The sequence below is a fragment of the Bos indicus x Bos taurus genome, chromosome 25 (genome assembly GCF_003369695.1).
Source record: "Bos indicus x Bos taurus breed Angus x Brahman F1 hybrid chromosome 25, Bos_hybrid_MaternalHap_v2.0, whole genome shotgun sequence".
Taxonomy (NCBI): Eukaryota; Metazoa; Chordata; class Mammalia; order Artiodactyla; family Bovidae; genus Bos; species Bos indicus x Bos taurus.
Window position 1 is genome coordinate 7,640,946 of NC_040100.1, and position 19,226 is coordinate 7,660,171.

Consider the following 19,226-nt stretch of genomic DNA (forward strand, 5'->3'; position numbering starts at 1 on the left):
TACCAGAGGAGAATCACCCTCTAAGAGTTAGCCATTTTTCTAGATTTTGTCGACTCAGGTTTGTCAGAAACGGAGGGGTCTGGGCTTTCTTCTTCTAGCTGCTCGTGTACACGCCCTGCCTGCTGTCATCTGTTAAGGAGGTAGATGTTAATCCGTGGCTCCATCTCCAGGACGGGATCACAAACGTCTTTACCTCCTTCCAGCCTTCGGTTTCTGAGCTGCGCCTGGTTCCTGCCGTCCAGGCCTGCAGCACAGCTCCCGGCAGCAGCCCAAGCTCCCTGGACTCCCCAGCGGTCCACTGCTCCTGCCCCTGTAGGAGCTCCGTGACCACATCCCAAAGAGCAAGCACGAGGGACACTGGCTGTCCCTCTGCTCCTGCAGCATGGTCATCCTGTCCCACCCCAGCCACCCCATCCCTCCCTGGACATCCCATGAAATGTGCTAATTTTGAAACGACTTGTATGCTTAGGAACTGTAAAGTTAGGTGTACCAAGAAGATGTCATTTTAGACATGGTCCTCGAGCTGTGCAGACTAACCAGAGGGAGAGAGTCAGTGGATGAAATCATCTTTGGACCTTGAGGCCACAGCATTTTTTTTTTGCACAGAATTCTATAGGAGGCATAGCAGAAAAATATATTTGTTTGTTTAAGGAGGCTACCTATAGATGGCTGGAGGAATATACAAAGGAAAGCTATCTTAGAAGTTCAAAGAGTTGTTTTTATATATTTTTGTGGCTGAACCATGCAACATGCAGGGTCTTAGTTTCCCGACCAGGAATCAAACCCATGCCCCTTGAAGTGGAAGCTTGGATTCTTAACCACCGAACTGCCAGGGGAGTCCCATCGAGGCCACAGCTTAATCAGCAGGATGGGCAGTTCTCCTCTCCTCCCTGCCCTCACCAGGCATCATAACCCTCAGGCCTGACCTCTGGGGTCTCTGAGGGCCTGCTGGATAAGCCTGGGTGGAACTAAGGAGGTGCCTCTTCAGTGCCCTTGCTGGATTTCCTTTGCTGGAGTAATGTCGGGTCCCCTCCCTGGAGTGTGCCAGCCTGCCATTCGGGATGCCGAAGTGCACGTGCCAGGAAGCCCCCAGGGAGCGTCCCTGTGCTCTGGAAGCTTATATTTCTCCTCAATTGCTAGGTTGGGGTAATCCCTTGGGAAGCCTCTGAGCATCTTGAAACATCAAGCCTGATTCCAAAGGTTTAAATTCCCCCATTGCCACTGAGTCACATGTTCCTTAGACTTGGTTTTCAGCCATATGATATAAATAATTCCATTTAGAAATTAAGAAATTATGGTGTGCATTTCATATGCCCATGGCTCTGTAGTATTTTCCAAAAAGAAAAAATGCATGTAAAAATTATAAGATCCCTGTTTGTATCCCTTGTCTGTGGGGCCTTCTTGTTGCCCGGGTGTCACCAGGAACCTTGTTCTGCTGCGAAAGCCCAGGACTCTGTGGCTGAAGGATCCTGCCCCCATTTCCATTTGTATGTCTGCATGAGTGTCTGAGGAAACATTTAGAGTGTGCCCTCCATCTGCAAGGAGATTTTCCCATCGTGTATTTTTAATTATTCCTCTGAGCAACTCTGTGAAGCAAGTAAATATTAGTTAAAAAAATACGTACTGATTATTAAGCCAAGACAAAGGTATATCTTTTCTGTGCTGCTTAGTTTTAGGTAAGCTCATTGCACACAAGTGATGAATAAACGTGAAGTAAGGCCTTCAGGTGGGGAAACAAAGAAAACTGAGATCAGAACTGGAGAAGAGTAGGTTTACAATCTGATTTTTTTTAAATTGAAATATAGTTGATTTACAATGTTGTGTTAATTTCTGCTGTACAGCAAAGTGATGCAGGTATATACATTCTTTTTGAAACATGCGTTTCCATTATGGTTTATGACAGAATACTGAATATAATTCCCTGTGCTGTACAGTAGGACCTGATTGTCTATCCATTCTGTATGCAATCTGATTTTAAATCTTTTTTTATCTTCTTGGTGATATCTGCCTTTGTTTTATGATTTGCCTGCTGAGTCCAGGGTCTGTGGCGGGGTTGGAGGGGGTGGGTTGAAGGGGGCTGTTCTGCCCCTTTGGTGCTGGTTTGAGATGATATTTTAAGTGTCCCCAGTACTGTCTGAGATCTGAGACTTCATCTTCTGATTACAAAAAGTATGAATGTTCATTACAGAAATTTGCATATAGCATAAAGAAGATAGTAATAAATCACCTGTAATCCAAGACATAAATGTTAGCGTTTTTGCTTTAGATCTTTCTAATCTTTTTAGGTTCATAAATATTACATATGTTAAAACAATAGAGATTATTCTGTATGTGCCATTTGTAGCACAGTTCCCCCTACCACCAGCACCATAGTATTATATTTTATATAAATGAAAAAATGTAAAACATAAGATGGACCAGTAGGCTTCCTGCTAATATTTGTTGTACTTTTGAAATAATTCTCCTTTGGAGATCTATGTCTAGTTTAGCTATGCATTAGCAGGTACCATATTTATTTTCTTTATGAGCTGTGCACAGGCTGAAATAATGCCCGGCCTTTTGCTTGGCCACGTGGACAGCGCTGTGTCAGGGATTCTGCCATCACAGAGCCACAGCCAGCAGGGGTTGACCCTGTGTAAACCTTAAAGTGATCTTACTCTTTTGAACTATTGCTCGGTCTCCATCCTTAATTTTAAAAAGCAACGGTCTTGAGGTTAAAAGGATACAATTTACTTAAAGCCAAGAAAGTGAAAAATAAACCATAATCGCACTCAATCCACCATTTAACACTGATGTCGTTCTCACCATCCTTTTCCAAACACCTACAGATGTGCATTTATTCATTTTTACAACGTGGGATCAAACTGTAAACCCACCTTGTAGTCTGTGGCTTCTTTCCCCCTCTCTTCTCCCCATTTCACCTCTAGTCATCCTCCAGATCCTCAGGGGCCCCTTCCTCTGTCCTGCAGGAAGTGCCCACAGCCCCAGCCGGGCCTGTGTCACAAGCGTGCTCACAGTGCTGCATGCCTCCTCTTCATGTGCACACGAAGAGCCCTCCCCCAGCTCGACAGGCACCCTACGAGTCACAGGGACGCACTGGTTTTGCTCATGACCGAAGGAACACCTGGAGCAGTGTCTGAGAGCCTATAATAGCTGCTCAACAAATACTTGTTGAACAGATGGCAGTCATATGTGTTACTCCATGACATTAGCTGTCCTCTGAAAAATAATTTTACCAACTACCTAATGTGCCACTACAGGGCTTCCCTGGTGGCTTGGATGGTAAAGAATCTGCCTGTAGTGTAGGAGACCTAGGTAGGGAAGATTCCCCTGGAGAAGGGAATGGCTACCCACTCCGGTATTCTTGCCTGGGAAATCACATGGATAGAGGAGCCTGGCAGGCTACAGGCTCCATGGGGTTGCAGAGAGTCAGACATGACTGAGCAACTCACACACACAACCTGCCACTGTATCACTTTATGAAAGTTTATTTAGTAAAAGTATCACTTCATGGGAAGTAGATGGGGAAACAGTGGAAACAGTGTCAGACTTTATTTTTTGGGGCTCCAAAATCACTGCAGATGGTGACTGCAGCCATGAAATTGAAAGACGCTTACTCCTTGGAAGGAAAGTTATGACCAACCTAGATAGCATATTGAAAAGCAGAGACATTACTTTACCAACAAAGGTCCATCTAGTCAAGGCTATGGTTTTTCCTGTGGTCATGTATGGCTGTGAGAGTTGGACTGTGAAGAAGGCTGAGAGCCGAAGAATTGATGCTTTTGAACTGTGGTGTTGGAGAAGACTCTTGAGAGTCCCTTGGACTGCAAGGAGATCCAACCAGTCCATTCTAAAGGAGATCAGCCCTGGGATTTCTTTGGAAGGAATGATGCTAAAGCTGAAACTCCAATACTTTGGCCACCTCATGCGAAGAGTTGACTCATTGGAAAAGACTCTGATGCTGGGAGGGATTGGGGGCAGGAGGAGAAGGGGACGACAGAGGATGAGATGGCTGGATGGCATCACTGACTCGATGGACATGAGTCTGAGTGAACTCCGGGAGTTGGTGATGGACAGGGAGGCCTGGCGTGCTACGATTCATGGGGTCGCGAAGAGTCGGACACGACTGAGCGACTGATCTGATCTGATCTGATCTGATGTGTATAATATGTAGTTCTTCTCTTTGACAAACTCAAAACCTATTGATGTTCAGATGCATAAACAAATCTCAGCAGTATTTTTAAAGTTCTGAAATAAAACTTAAGGTTTAGAAACAAGCATTTATGCAGAAAGCAACCTGGAAGAACATTTTGAAATCAGGCCAGTCAGATGTAATTAGAGAATCAGAGGGACCTGAGGTGGCCTCCTTCTGGGCCCCACCTCTGAACCCCTGGCCACCAGAAATCCCGCAGGAAGTCCCTGCGCCACCGACAGGCACGACGCCAGTCCAGGCCAGGAGAGCCAGATGCTGCGAGATGCAGGGGAGGGCCCAGAAGTGCCTGGCTGTCCCAGCTGCTTCACGGAACTCAGGCAGTCATCAGCGGGTCCACAGCCTTGACCTCTGGAGGAGGAGCCATTCTCCACTCTCAGACTAAAAAACCTTAAAGCTGCCATTTCCAAACATCTTGATCTCTTAATATTGAGCATTCCCAGAGAGCTTTTTGTGTCTGTGTGCATATTGATCAGTAGTGACCGTGTTAGAGATTCAAAAAGGACGTGTTTAAAACCCAGGCGCACGTGCCATCTCTTTAGGGCGATGACCTCACCTGGCGTGCAGCGTCTGGGGAACTCCCCCATTTATGTATATGAGAATGACACTGGAAAAGGAAAACGGCAAAAATAGTTTTTACCTCGTGCACCCCTGGAAGAGTCTGAGGGAGAAGCCAGGAGTCCCAGACCCCACTCTCAGGAGTGTACAGACTCTGCTGTATCACTGAGCTGAGGCCATGTGCTACCTTCAAACCAGGACCTCCGTGTATCTCAAATCTGTGTCCTAAGCACCGTCCTCAGCCTTCATCACCTTTGGGCCAGGTTCAGGCATCACGAATCTGGTAAACCTGCCCCTGTTCATCATCCAGCGAGTTCCCCCACCACTTGCTGTTGCCCAGGAGCTCAGGGGTCCTCCCCTCCGCCTGCCTCCTTGGGTCTCCCTCCGTCCTCTGCCCGTGGGTGCCCTCCGCTGGCCCTCGCCACTCGTGCCAGGAGCCCTCCACTCAAGCCATGCACAAGCTCCCCTCCACTCAGCCCCACACAGCCAGGCCTTCCCATTACACAGTTTTATTAGGCACCGCACTGAAGGAACATCCATCAGTATTAGAGCTTTTCTGCCAAGATACAGAACATGTTTTAAATGGAGCAAAGAAATTTAAATGGGAAGAAATTATAGCATGAGTGAGTTTATCCCTTTCAAGATAATCTTATTTAATAACCAAAAAACTCACAAAGATGTGCATTCTATCCAGCTACAAAGGCAGCGTGGCAGGTTATATATTGTGGTAATTACATGTTTGGGGTTTCATTCCTGCTTTAGACTCGATTTCTATTATCTCAGAAAAATCAAGCATTGTAGAAAAGGACTATTCATTTATTTCATTGCTGGGTGGCCCATACACTGTAAAAATAGGTCAAGAACAGTAATCTAAATTGACTGCTGATAAATAATTAAAGCTAATGGAATTTTCTCAAATCTGTGAACTAAAATCTTTGAGAAATTGCCAGGACATACTGTCTGCTGTTGTATAGAAAGATATTTTTTATTTAACACTTCAGTTTAAATGCCATTTAAAATTACTCTCTTCTATCACAAAGACTGGAAGGAGCCTGTGTATATCTATAAAAGTAACCAGAAGTAGGGTGCTCCATTGAGAGCCCCATGACTCATCTTTGGATGACGAGATGGGAAGCGAAGGTTTCAGGATCCTGGAACAAAGAGAAACTTCTCTTTTCACTGAGCTGCATTTTACACTGAGTTCTACAGTCTGTGGGTCACACAATATATATGGTCTTGCTTGAAAAGCTCTGTACCTGGCATGTGCTCCTGTGTACACGATAAAGGGAGAATTCAGCCATCTTCAGTGACACAAGTACCAAGAACTATCTTTCTTTTGTAGATAATTGTGATTCTCTCATTGGTGCCAAGACTTTATAAAAATACACTTGACAAGTATGCCGAGAGATTATTTTTGAAAGAGATGGCTTATCAATAAAGCAGATTGTTATATTACAGTCAATAAGAAAACTGGCCCTAGACATGACACACTGGTGGGTTTTTCTTTATTAATAAGGACTATTCAGCCATCAGCAGGGTATTTTAGAATCCCAAGGACATAAGAGTGAAGAATCAGTAGCTACATGCTTTTAAACAATATGTCTTCAGCGTTTTGGCTTTAAGTTGTAGAAAGAGGGTCATTTTCTCCTTTCAGTTGAATTAAATGTCTTGGTTGAAAAAAAATCACCTATTTGCTACTATTACTTTTTAGCAAAGTTGCAGTTGTTTAATTGCACTACCTATATCTAATAGTGTATTTACAATGTTTCAATGTATTTATTAATGATGGACCCCGTTTCTGAAATTAAACTTTTTTGCATTTCTCTTTATGAAAACACCATGTATGGAAATTTCTTGATTTAAAAAGAAACTACCTCATTCAAATAGTCCCATCTGGCATCACTATATTCTGTATATCTAGTGTCTAGAATCTGACTATTTGTATTTCACATCGTAAAGCTCTTTTATTCTGGGGTAGCCAAGGTCGCCGGGAGACACAGTGGGTATTGTCCCATGGCCATCAGGAGGGTCCCATTCCTCCTTTTTTCTTCTCTAGAACTTTGTTCCAACACGACTGAGGGCTTTTTCGGTGCTCCTCATATACATCGCAAGTCATGGGAGCAGATGGTGTTAGAGACACTGGTGGGGACTTGGAGCAACACCGTCTGTCCCAAACGGGAGAGAAATGAGAGACCGTGGAGAGAGGACTCTGGGCAGGAAGGCTCTGTTGAGGTTTGTCAGATAGCAGTGGGGAGAGTAGCACTTGGTCCAGAGTAGGGTGTGGGAAGGAGATGAGCTGAGCCCTCAGATACCTGCAGGGCTCCATCTCTAGGCCCCCAAGAGGAAGGCTCAGCCATCTGTGCTCCCCTGGTCGACCCAGGGCTGTGGGAAACTGCTTCTCTGACCTCCCACTAAGAAAACGCATTATTAAGCAAGTCCATGCAATTGCCTTAAATCTGATCTTTTTTTTTTTGAGTGAATTATTTACCAACAGACTGCTTCTAGTAATGACATTATTTGTGCTCAGGACAGCTTCCCTCTGAACATCAGCATTCCATCCGGGAGAGAGAGAGTGGCCTTGGGAAGGGGAGCCATGTGGCCAGGACACCACAGGTCTCCTACCTGGGGCAGGAGATAGGACCAGACGACCCCAGATTTCCTGGTTAACCTGATAAAGTATACAGTTATTTAGCTGCTTGGCTGTATTATAACTTAAGAGTGACAGTCCCTCACCCCTCATTTCCCTCATTTCCTCTCTATTCTGTGTGATTGGTCAGTTGAAGGCGTCCAAAGAGTGAAATATGGTGCCTTGAAAAGCTTTCATATGTCAGACATACATGAGAAAAGGTGAAGAATGCATTGAACCCACCCTCCATCTATGTCATCCTTAAGGTTCCCCATTATCCGCCCCCCCATTGAATTATTTTAAAAGAAAAATCTTATTTCATCCATAAACATTTTAGTATGTGTCTCTAAAAGACAGTTGCCCTTTAAAAACAAAACAAACAGCTACACTAACTAAAATGTAGACCATGTCAATTAAAAATAAACAACTCAGGATCTATTTTAACTTTGGTTAATCTTGTGATCATCTCATATCAGTTTTATAATGCATACATTTTAACACATTTCACCATGTTCAAATCAGAGTGAGGATGAAAATCAATGACATCACAGTTGAATAAGCAGCATTTTTTCTCTTTCTGTGGTATAACAGTACCTCTTACATTTGACAGTATCAAGGTTAGTGAAAATAAGCTATATTATACAATGATTTTCTTTTTGAATAAACACCTAAAACACTTTCAAGTCAGAATTTCCTTACTTTGATCCCTGAGTAATGAGGAGGAATTAGTGAACTCATTTGGAGATATTTTCAGCCCTGGGTGGGTATGTAGCACAGAACCTCCTCATTGAGAAACACTTCCTAGGGTTTTAAATCCCGGTCAGGTTTATATTTTCTTGGGCTCCAAAACCACTGTGGACGGTGACTGCAGCCATGAAATTAAAAGACGCTTGCTCCTTGGAAGAAAAGCTATGACAAACCTAGACAGTGTATTAAAAAGCAGGGACATCACTTTGCTGACAAAGGTCCATATAGTCAAAGCTATGGTTTTTCAAGTAGTCATATACAGATGTGAGAATTGGACTACAAAGAAGGCAGAGTGCTGAAGAATTGATGCTTTCTAACTGTGGTGCTGGAGAAGACCCTTGAGAGTGCCTTGGACTGCAAGGAGATCAAACCAGTCAATCCTAAAGGAAATCAACCCTGAATATTCATTGGAAGGACTGATGCTGAAGCGGAAGCTCCAGTACTTTGGCCACCTGATACGCAGAGCTGACTCACTGAAAAGAAACTCGAAGCTGGGAAAGATTGAGGGCAGGAGAAGGGGGCAACAAAGATTGAGACAGTTGGATGGCGTCATCGACTCACTGGAATGAGTTTGAGCAAACTCCAGGAGATAGTGAAGGACAGGAAACCTGGCATGCTATAGTCCATGGGGTCACGAAGTCAGACATGACTGAGTGACTGAACAACAACAACAAACCACAGGCTTATATTTTTGCCTGGCCCTTGTCAATTGTTAAACTCCTTTCCCTACCTGGATGCAGTGCAGGAAATGTGAGCCAAAACCCCGGAAACAGAAAAGGCTGAGGGTTACCCCCGGCTGAGGTGGTTCTGAAACAGAAGCTAAAGGGATGAAACCACTTCTGAGGATGGTCTGAGTCTCTAACGGCTACTGTACCCACACTAGGTCAGGTGGCTGGCAACCACAGGGGAGCTGGAGAAGGGGCCCTTTAACACCTATCCTCCACTCTGTTCCTGGTGGTCTTGGGGAAACCCTGTTGTCACCACAGAAGGCAGGACCCCACTTCTGGTCCATGCCACCGAGCACAAGGTATCACTGAGATGGCAGCTGGATGGTTCAGAGCCTTCAGCTTAGGCAGTCATTCAAGAGGAAACACACCTGAGTTACAGAGAAGCAAAGGGGAAAGGGCGTTATAAAATTGAGAAAAACATCCTGGAAAATCTGGAGCTTCGAATCTTCGGGAAATGGAGATTGTTTTATGACTTGGACAATGCATTTGTGATTCACAGCCTCCTTTTGTTTACATATGAGTCCTGGCTGTTGCCCTTCATCTTCTTGTCCTTTCAAAGCTGAACAGCTTTGTCCTGGGCACCATTCTTTGCAAGACTCAGAGGTGGGCCCCGGGGTGGCCCCCAGGTGAATCCATAGTGTGAGGATTCTGTGACGCTGGCCCTGGCATCGTGTGTCAGTGTGGACAGGAGAAGTGTGATGGGAGCTGGGAGTGCCAGGCCCCAGAGAGGGAAGAGAGCCTCCCAGAGGCCACCCAAGCGCTCAGAATGGGCAGAAATTCAAAGATTCAGACCATCTGGATGCAGGGACTGTGTGTCTTGTGTCTCTTGCTGACACCTCGCAGGTGTGACTGAAAGCTGTGTGGCGATTTTGTCATTTTATTTCTGTTTCGCTTTTAAGTCAGACTGGTTTTCCAGTGATAGTCATTAGATAGAAAATTCCTCAATGGCATTTTGCTGTTCAGTTTTCTGATCTAAACAAAAAAACAAACAAAAAAAAACAACTGTGAATCAGTGGTTTGGAGAATAATGAAAATCCTTTTCACATAGAAGCATCTCTTGATAAACATCACTTATTATTTGCAACATGCTCAGGGGGGAGAAGGTTGCAATGCAGTTCTCTGGCTTTGCCAACAGACATCCGATATTAATAATCTCAAGGGCATTGCTCTCTGCGTGTTAAGATGTTTGCTGCTTTCTGTTCAATAAATGATGCAGAACTGAAGAAAATTTGAAACAGTGCTGAAAAACTGTCACTGAATTAAGTGTCATAAGGCTAAAAAACTTTGGGGACCTTCTATTAATTCCCTAATTCTCTTTCATGCCAGTGTGCTGTTGATCGGCCTGGACCCCTTTTTCTTCAGTTTGCGGTGGCAGAGAAGGGCACGTAGCTGCCTGTGATGACCAGGGGTGACAGAGCCTATAGTTTCTGGTGCTGTCCAGACAGCAAAGTCCACCCTGTTCTTAAAGGACAGTGCATTGCATCATGTCCTCATTAACCCACAACAGAGCCACCCGTGGATCAGAAGTCAACATCCTGGGTTCTGGGTCCTTAGTTTGGTCCTAAACCAGGTGATATTTGGAGGTAGCAGTGTTGGTTAAGAAATTTCTCAGACTGCCTTCCCCCCAGCAAAAAAAAAAAAAAAAAAAAGTGAATAGGTGATTTTTTTTTTTTAGCTGATGACTCGAAATACATCACTTTGTGTGTATATGGTTGTGAATATTTAGTGCCTTTTTTTTTTTGTCCTCTACTGTATTCAGATAGATGGGTGTGCTTGAGTACAAACACATCCAGCTTTAGTGTCTTTAACGGGTTGTTTTAGCAGGTCTGTCAGGAGACACGAATATGCCCAAAGACATGATTTCTGAAATATACAGGCTGGTTAAGACCAGGGGCAACAGAGAGCAGTTTAGTTTATTTACTATCGTTATGAGCAGCATGACTCTTTCTCCTGCCGTGCTGGAGTCCTCTGGAAATACTTCTGCCATCTCCTGAGCTTCTTAAGGCTGGTGTTCCCTGGAGGCTTAGCCGCCTGTGCAGGTTGGCAGGGCTTGGGGCGGTCCTGGCACAAGCCTCGTAATAAGCACGGTTTGTGGGCCAAGCGCCAGGGCTCCTGGTACCTGTACCCAAAGCCGCCCTCCACCCCCAGGAGCTCTCCGTCCTCCTCTCTACACAGGGTCTCAAATGCCTTGGCACCACCAGCTCTCACAGGCTATGACTCCATCCAGCCTCACCATTTCCCCTCTGAGTCTGGGCCTTTTCCTTACAAGCCGTCTGAATGGTCCATGTATAACCCCCCACACACATACCGTGTTGTTGTCCAGGTGGCCTCCGGCTGTCATCCCTGGACCACACCGGCCAAGGTGATTCCTTTATTAATCTCCATGTGGGCCCCTGGAGAGAGCTCTGGGTTCACATCCTGACTCTTCCCCACTGTGCAACCTTGGACATATCTCCTTCCCCTTCCGAGCCTCAGGCAACCCTGTCTGTGACATGTGGGTTCCAGTCCCTTTGGTTGGCAGAGTGACTGTGGAAAGCAATGAATGCCCTGTATCTGAAGCCCCTCACTGATGTAGATTCTCTCCAAGTGGTAACTCGTTAACTTCACCTGCAACCCCCTTCCCTGTGGGGCTCCCCAAACCCCATCCCCCTCCTTCCTCCCCACACAGTCCCTGCAGCCTCTCCCTCACACCTGCATCCCCCTCAGCCCCCTCCAGGTCAATTTCCAGCCTGGGACTCAACTCAGCTGCACTCAGCACTACCTGGACATTCCACCGAGTGGTGTTCTCAGGCCTGGTATCTGTGGCAACATTCAACACAAATACCTTTTCCCTCTTGATATAGCCTCCTCTCAATCTGTGTTCTCCTGATTCTCCTACTTCTGATTTTTGCTCTTCACCTCTCCCTCTGGCTGTCGGGGAGTGAGGGGTCCACCAACCTTGACCCTCCACCCCCGTCACCAGGGCAAGCCCCAATCGGCGCATGCAAGTGCATCCCTCAGCCCCCAGCTGCCTGATGTGGTGGCCACTGGCCACATGTGGCCACAAGGGCCCACCTGACATGCTGCTGGTCCAAATGGAGATGTGGGCGGGAATGCACCCCAGGTTTCAAAGACTTAATATCAACAAAGGATGTAAACTATCTTGTTAATGATTTTTGTATTGATTATATAGGAAATGATACTATCTTGGATATATTGGGTGAAGTGAAATCGAAATTGATTTCATCTGTGTCTTTTTGCGTTTTGAACGTAGCTGTAGAATGTCTTAAGTCACACAGGTAGCTGGCACTCTGTTGGTGTTGGCAGCGCTGGCCTGGGAGGCGGAGCCCAGCCTCAGAGGCTCACGTCTGTCTCCCATGAATAGTGCTCGGATATAGCAGCTGAAATGCAGGATGGTGACCCAGGTCCATTTCAGATACAAACAAATCAAAGCTACATTATAATACCCTATTTTGTTCTAAGCAAATTATCTTAGGCTGACACTAGCAAAAACTTGTGTCAAAATGAGGTGTATCTAACCAGAACTCAGAGGAAATAAATCCTAGTTGTATTCTTAAGTGAGTTCTCTCTCTAAAAGAGAGAGAGAATTTTAAAAAAATTCTTTTTTAGTATCGTTACCGAAATTTAAAAAAAAAAATTTATTTGGCTGCTCCAGGCCTTGGTTGCGGCATGCAACGGTCGCTTGTTGCCGCACTGGAACTCCTGATTGCAGCATTTGGGATCTAATTCCTTGATCAGGGATTGAACCCAAGTGCCCTGCATTGGGAGCACAAAATCTTAGCCACTGGACCACCAGGGAAGTCCTGAGTGAGTTCATTGAAGCTAAGGGGCACAGTTGGCGTGATTTGTGTTGTATGAGGGAGGGGATGATCCAGGAGAGGCATCGGGATTGCTTTATGTAACAGAAAACAGCACTGAACTCTTAGGAGACCTTAATGAATGTTTCCCTTCTCTTTTCTCCTCCGATGGCTCTTCCTGACCCACCTTCTCGCCCCAGGATTTGCGCAAGCAGGTAGCACCGCTGCTGAAGAGCTTCCAAGGCGAGGTAAGCGTTTGGGCTTCTTTTACATCCCCTGTTAGAGCCACCTTCCCATTCATCGCGCTTTCTTCCTGTTCTCATCACGTAAGCGCCACTGGCACAGGTGCTTACTCAGAGGCAGCCTCCCCAGCCGCACCAACCCATAATCCTCAAAGTGATGTTTCCACTGAGTCCGCCGTGGAAGCCCACGTGGGAGGGGAGGCAGGGTTCAGGATGTCAGAAGGGGCAGCGGAATCTGGGGGGCAGCAGCCGGCATGTCACACATCCCCCAGTGGAGTGGGCTTGTTCCCACCCCAGCCTCGGAGCTCACGGGTCCCCTGAGCTGTTCTGAGGCTCCCACCCCAAGGCTTCCTATGCAGAAGGACACGCTGCGTCAGTCTGGTGCCTTGGTGCACAGCCCCGGGGGGAAGAGGAACTTCACAGGCAGAAGCCATGAGGGGTGGTTTGGGGCTCGGTGGAAGGAACGTTTTCTAAAGAATCCTTTCAGAGAAGGGTCAGCAAGCTGGCAGGTGCACGGCCGGTCACCTGAGACCTGTGCACCCTGAATGCTGCTCATGCACCAAAAGGCAGGTGGTCCAAGTGGGTGACACGCCAGCTCCTCCAGTCTCTGTGTGAACGCTCGGTGAATTTCAGAAAACCAGAAATGGTGTTCGTGTGGGGAATTACTGCCTCTCTGCCTCTCCACTGGGAATGATAGTGTTGTAATATTTGCGAGGACAGTTCCCAACCTTTTTGGCACCAGAGACCAGTTTCACGGATGACAATTTTTCCATGGACCAGGATGGGGGAGATGGTATTTATTGTGACTTTATTTCTATTATTATTACATCACTTCCACCTCAGATCATCAGGCATTAGATCCCGGAGGTTGGGGACCCCTGCTCTAAAGAACAGGAATCTCAGAAATCTCAGAAATCTTGTGTTCTGCAACTTCCCAACTCTCAGAGAGCCTGGGGAAGGGGCAGGATGTGGGGGGGGGGTGAGGGGGCGAGTTCAGGAGAGATGAGAGCAGGCAGGCAGATGGTCCTGCAGGAGGCTGGGGAGCGGGAGACCAGGGCTGCCACTGGGCAGACTCTTCAGCACTCAGGTGACAGCAGAGGCTGCAGAGGAGATTGCAGGACAGCAAGGGACATGTGTGGGAGCAGCAGCCACACTGCAGCTGTGGCGGCTTGCAGATCTGAGAGCCGGGCAGACGGGCTCCTCTCCCTGTTGATAACTTCCTGCCGCAGGAAGCACCCCCCCACCCCCACCCACCGCCGTGCTTGGCTCCATGAAACACAGAAGGACATCAGTAGCTAAGGTCTTCGAAGGACTTGAATTGCCCTTCCCTCAGAATTATATCTCCATACCCTCGTTCTCAGTAAAACCGTCACCTTACGCCTGCCCACGTGTGACCTGACCTGTCCTTCTACCTGTTCAGCAGCTTTTGTGAGACCCATCGGCTTAGTGTTTCTCTGGCTGAAATAGCTCAGGGTGCTCTTTCTGTTATTTGCTTGCTTTTCCTTTCTGAACAATTTCCAATCTACATACAAGTATTAGTAGAAAGGCGGGGGATAGTGAACACCTGAGCCTTCTTTACCCAGACTCCTCACCTGTGAATGTCATGCCATGCTTGCGCCCCTCCACCCCCGCCCCCCCCCCCCACCTTGTGCTCAGCGTTTGAAAGTGAGTTGCAGAGAGTGGAGGCAATTATGCCCTCAGCTGCATGGGCATCTCCTAAATTCAAGGGCATTTCAAATGATACTGAGTTTCTGTAACTGTCGTACTTTAACCCTGTGTATCACAGCTGGGAAAATAACATGAATTTCATAATATCTAATGTTCTACCCAAAATCACATTTCCCCAGTTGCCCCCAAAATATCTTTTATAACTGCTCTGCATTACATTTAGGGGGTATTTGCATTTCTCTTTTAATATAGACACTCCATGCCCTCATCTTTGTTATTGACTTTTTTTTTTTTTTTAAAAGAATCTAAGCCAGTTGTGTAGATTATCCCAGATTTTGATGAGGCGACAGATTTAGTTCTGGCAGTATAAATTACATTTAAAACGTCTGTGAGACATCTAGGCTTCCTATTTGCCTGATTTTTTTTTTAAGGCTATTTGAAAAGTAAATATTTTTATAACACCCTTAATATCTACCAAGCCTCTGCTAATTGCTATATTTATATTAAACAATGTGTGCTTTCTAATAAGCTGATTTGAGTGGAGGGAGCTAAATCCTGCTTGTTTCTGAGCTCACATAGGAGCAAGTAACTGCACGTGGGGACCACTCACGCAGGCGGGGCCCGAGGCAGCCTGTCCTGGTGCTTAGATGGGCAAGATCCGTTGGTATTTGAAAAAGCCACTTTCTCTGGTAACTACAGGCTTGTTCTCATACCCATCACTCTAGGGTCTGCTGCTACAAGTTTATTTATTGGATATATTCTTAGAGTTCATCCCAAGGTGTCTGAGCTCCCCCTGGAAGAAAGTACCGGGTTAGTGAAACATGATCTTTGCCTCAGAATTTGTATAGATAGCTTTCTTTCTTGAGATCCCCAGAAGAAAAAAAACAAACAAACTAAAAATGAAGTTTTCCGACAGTGTGAAATTCACAGAGGCCTTTAGAGTTCCGGCGAGAACACTCCTTTTTTGTGTCATAACATCATGGGAAATGCTAGCCTGGCCAGGAGGCTGCTTATACCCTTAGGTGTTCGTTCTCCTGTAAATCCAGACACCCTCCTTCCTGTGGTTTGTGGGACCCGTGTGACTTAGTAACTGCTCACCTTTCTAGAGTCCACTTACCTCTTCCCTCGTGTCTCAGGATCAATAGCCGTCCCAAGTCTCCGCCAGGCCCAGGCCCTCACTGACAGCCCCTGGGCCTTTGCACGGCTGACTTGCTTCCCGAAACGCTCTGCATTTACCCTCTTTACCCGGCTTGCTTTCTCAAGGAGAGTCTTCCCTGAGCCCTAGATGACAGGCCAGGTCCCCCCCGCCATGTGCTCTGAGCTTGTCTTCATGCCAGAGACCACCTGCCATTTGTATCGGTTTCCCTTTCGTCTATATAATGTGTGAAGGCAGCTGCTGTGTGCTGTCCTGTCCACCAGCCATTGTGTCCCCAGCAGCAACTGAGAACCAAAAAACATTTGGCCTCTCAGAGTGGTTATTGATAAGCTATGGAACAGCCAGGTTTCCTTGGAGGCAGTTTTAAAAGCACTTCGCCTCTGTCCTTTCTCCAGGATCTATTGCTGTTCATAAGGTGAGAGCGACCCCAGAAGGTATGCTAGAGAAATACCTTTAGAAGAAACTAGTAAATAATGATTTGTTAACCTTGATGGAAATGTTTGGGATCATATAGTCATAATGGTTATTCATAGTTGTTATAACAGAGTCATCGAGTTTAACTCATACTGAAATTATAGTTATTTATGGCTTTACCTAAATTTTGTGGCTTCCCTCGTGGCTCAGTGGTAAAGAATCTGCCTGCAATGCAGGAGACTCATGTTCAATCCCTGAACTGGTTGGGAAGATCCCCTGGAGGAGGGCATGGCAACCCACCCCAGTACTCTTGCTTGGAGAATTCCGTGGACAGACAAGCCTGGTGATTTACAGTCCATAGGGTCACATACAGTCAGACACGACTAAAAGCGACTAAGCAGCGGCAGCAGCATACCTAAATTTTGGGCTTCCCTGATGGCTCAGACAGTAAAGAATCTGTCTGCACTGCAGGAGACCCAGGTTTGATCCCTGGGTCAGGAAGATCCCCTGGAGGAGGGAATGGCTACCCATTCCGGTATTCTTACTTGGGAAATCCCATCGTCAGAGGAGCCTGGCAGACTACAGTCCATGGAGTTGCAGAGAGTTGGACACAGCTGAGCAACTAACATTTTCCCTTTAATACCTAGATTTGTGTTTCATAAGCCCGGCTGGGCAGGGGCAGGGTAAGGGTATCAGTCCAGTTTAAGGCTTAGTTTAGTCCAGTAATTCAGACAGACCCTTCAGTGAAGTGATGTTCACACTCTAGGAAAATGATAAGTCTTCCAAATGGTCTGCCCTGGCTCCTTGCTCCTCTCCCTGAGAAGGGTCTTCGTACAGAGGTCTAGGGGGTGAGGAACTGGCTCAAAGCCCTACTCCTCTTGGCTGTAGGGGAGCTAGATACTTAACCTGTGTCCTCAGGGAGGAAACTCCACTTAAGAACTAATTTAGTTGCTTATCCTAGAGGGGAAATAAAAGACTAAAAATGCATGTGCTTAGCATCCAGCTTAAAAAGTTATAAAAGTGCGATAGAATAAGCTCAAATAAAAGTGGAAGAATGAAATTTTAAAATATAATTAACAATATTATATAAATTAAAATGGACTTCCCTGGTGGCCCAGCTGGTAAAGAATCCACCTGCAATGCGGGAGACCTGGGTTCGATCCCTGGGTTGGGAAGATCCCCTGGAGAAGAGAAAGGCTACCCACTCCAGTATTCTGGCCTGGAGAGTTCCCTGGACTGTATAGTCCATGGGGTCTCTAAGAGTCGGGAACGACTGAGCAACTTTCACTTTATTAATTAAATGAATGAAAATGAAAAAGACTCGAGAGAGAAGCAGCCCAAATGTTGATTCTTTGAAACAAACTACTACCAGAAACAAACCACCTTCCTAAGTCAAGGAAAAAAACCGGTAAGTAATAAAAACAGGACAACTTCGCAGCTGCAGCACAGAGAGATTAAAGAGAAGATAAGGGAATGTTATGATCTGTCTTATGCCAATAAAATTTAAAACCTAGACAAAATGGACAAATTTCTAGAATACTGTGATGTACCAAAGTTGATTAAAGAAGTAGAAAACCCAAATAGCCTTGTAACTTGCAGAAATATTCCCACAAGGCCTGGACAGTTTTATGGGAGAATCCTATCAACCATTCATGGAACTGTTCTGTTCTTTTACAAAATAGGAAAACTTCTTTTCCTTCAGAAAATAGAAAAAGAAAACACTTCCTAACTCACTTTATGAATCTAGCGTAGCCTTCATACCAAAACCAGACAAGAACAGTGTAAGAAAGGAAAAATTAAAGCCAGTCTTATTTATGAATAAACAGAAGTCTTTTAAAAAGTACTAGTAAGTTGAATCCGTCAAGCTCTATGTATCCCAAGAATCTGTTTGGTTTAACAGAGTTATTAAGGCAAGTTAATATCATTCGCAGATTAAAATGGAAAAATCTCAAGTGTGACAGGAAAAGAATTTGGTATACTTCAACATCCATTCATGATTAAAAGCAAACAAACAAACCTACCAGCAAAGCAGGGACAGAGGGGAAGTTCCTTAACCTGGGAAAAGGTATTTATCAAAAGCTACGTCAATCATCATACTCATTGATGTTAAAAACATTCCCTATAAAATCAGGAACAAGACAAAAATGCCTGCTATTGCCACTTTTATTTAACGTTGTACTGGAAGTCTTAGCTAGCATGGAAAACAAGAAAAAGAAATAAGTCCAAGTATTGGATCAGAAGAAATAAAACTGTCATTTTTCAAGTGAGTCTCAATTATTTAACAAGGCTGCTAGATACAAAATCAATATACAAAAGTAATTGCCTATCTCTGCATCAATAGCAAGCAAGCTGAAAAAGGATACCATTGCAGATAGCAAGAAAAAAGTAAAGGATACTTAGAAATAAATATAATAATGCACAGGAACTCTTTCTGGAAAACAGTATAATGTTCTTATTGAACAATATTAAAGAATATTTTAAATGTAGAGAGTTAAGGTATTCAAGGATAGAAATTCCCACTATTATTAAAAACATCAGGGACTTCCCTGGTGGTTCAGTGGTTAAGACTTCACTCTAATGAAGGGTGTGTGGGTTTGATCTCTAGTTGGCAAGTTAAGATCCTACATGCCTCAGGGCCAAAATAACCAAAGCATAAAACAGAAGCAATATTGTAACAAATTCAATAAAGACTTTAAAAATGGTCCATATCAAAAAATCTTAGGAAAAAAAAAAAAGATCAATTTTCCCCAAATTGACGATAGAGAGTCATAGTAGTTTCAATCAAAATTTTAGCAGTATTTCTTATGAAACTTAAAAGCTGATTCCAGAATTTACATATGCAAGAGCAAATGGTCAATAATGGTGAAACTGAAAGTCTGTCAGTCATATCCGACTCTTTGCGACCCCATGGACTGTACAGTCCATGGAATTCTCCAGGCCAGAATACTGGAGTGGGTAGCCTTTCCCTTCTTCAGGGGATCTTCCCAACCCAGGGATCAAACCCAGGTCTCCCGCATTGCAGGTGGATTCTTTATCAGCTTTGCCACAGTGGAAGCCCAAGAATACTGGAGTGGGTAGCC

The 19,226-nt window shown here is 45.3% G+C and overlaps 1 protein-coding gene across 5 annotated transcripts in view; it reads left to right on the forward strand.

Annotated features, from left to right (window-relative positions):
- The window catches only part of CUX1 (cut like homeobox 1), a 349,600-nt gene that overhangs the window by 151,500 nt on the left and 178,874 nt on the right, over positions 1–19,226 (forward strand). For all 5 annotated transcript variants that reach the window (XM_027528189.1, XM_027528191.1, XM_027528190.1 and 2 more), the window contains exon 3: positions 12,867–12,914. In XM_027528189.1, the coding sequence (XP_027383990.1) occupies positions 12,867–12,914 (48 nt within the window). The remainder of the gene's footprint in view (positions 1–12,866; positions 12,915–19,226) is intronic.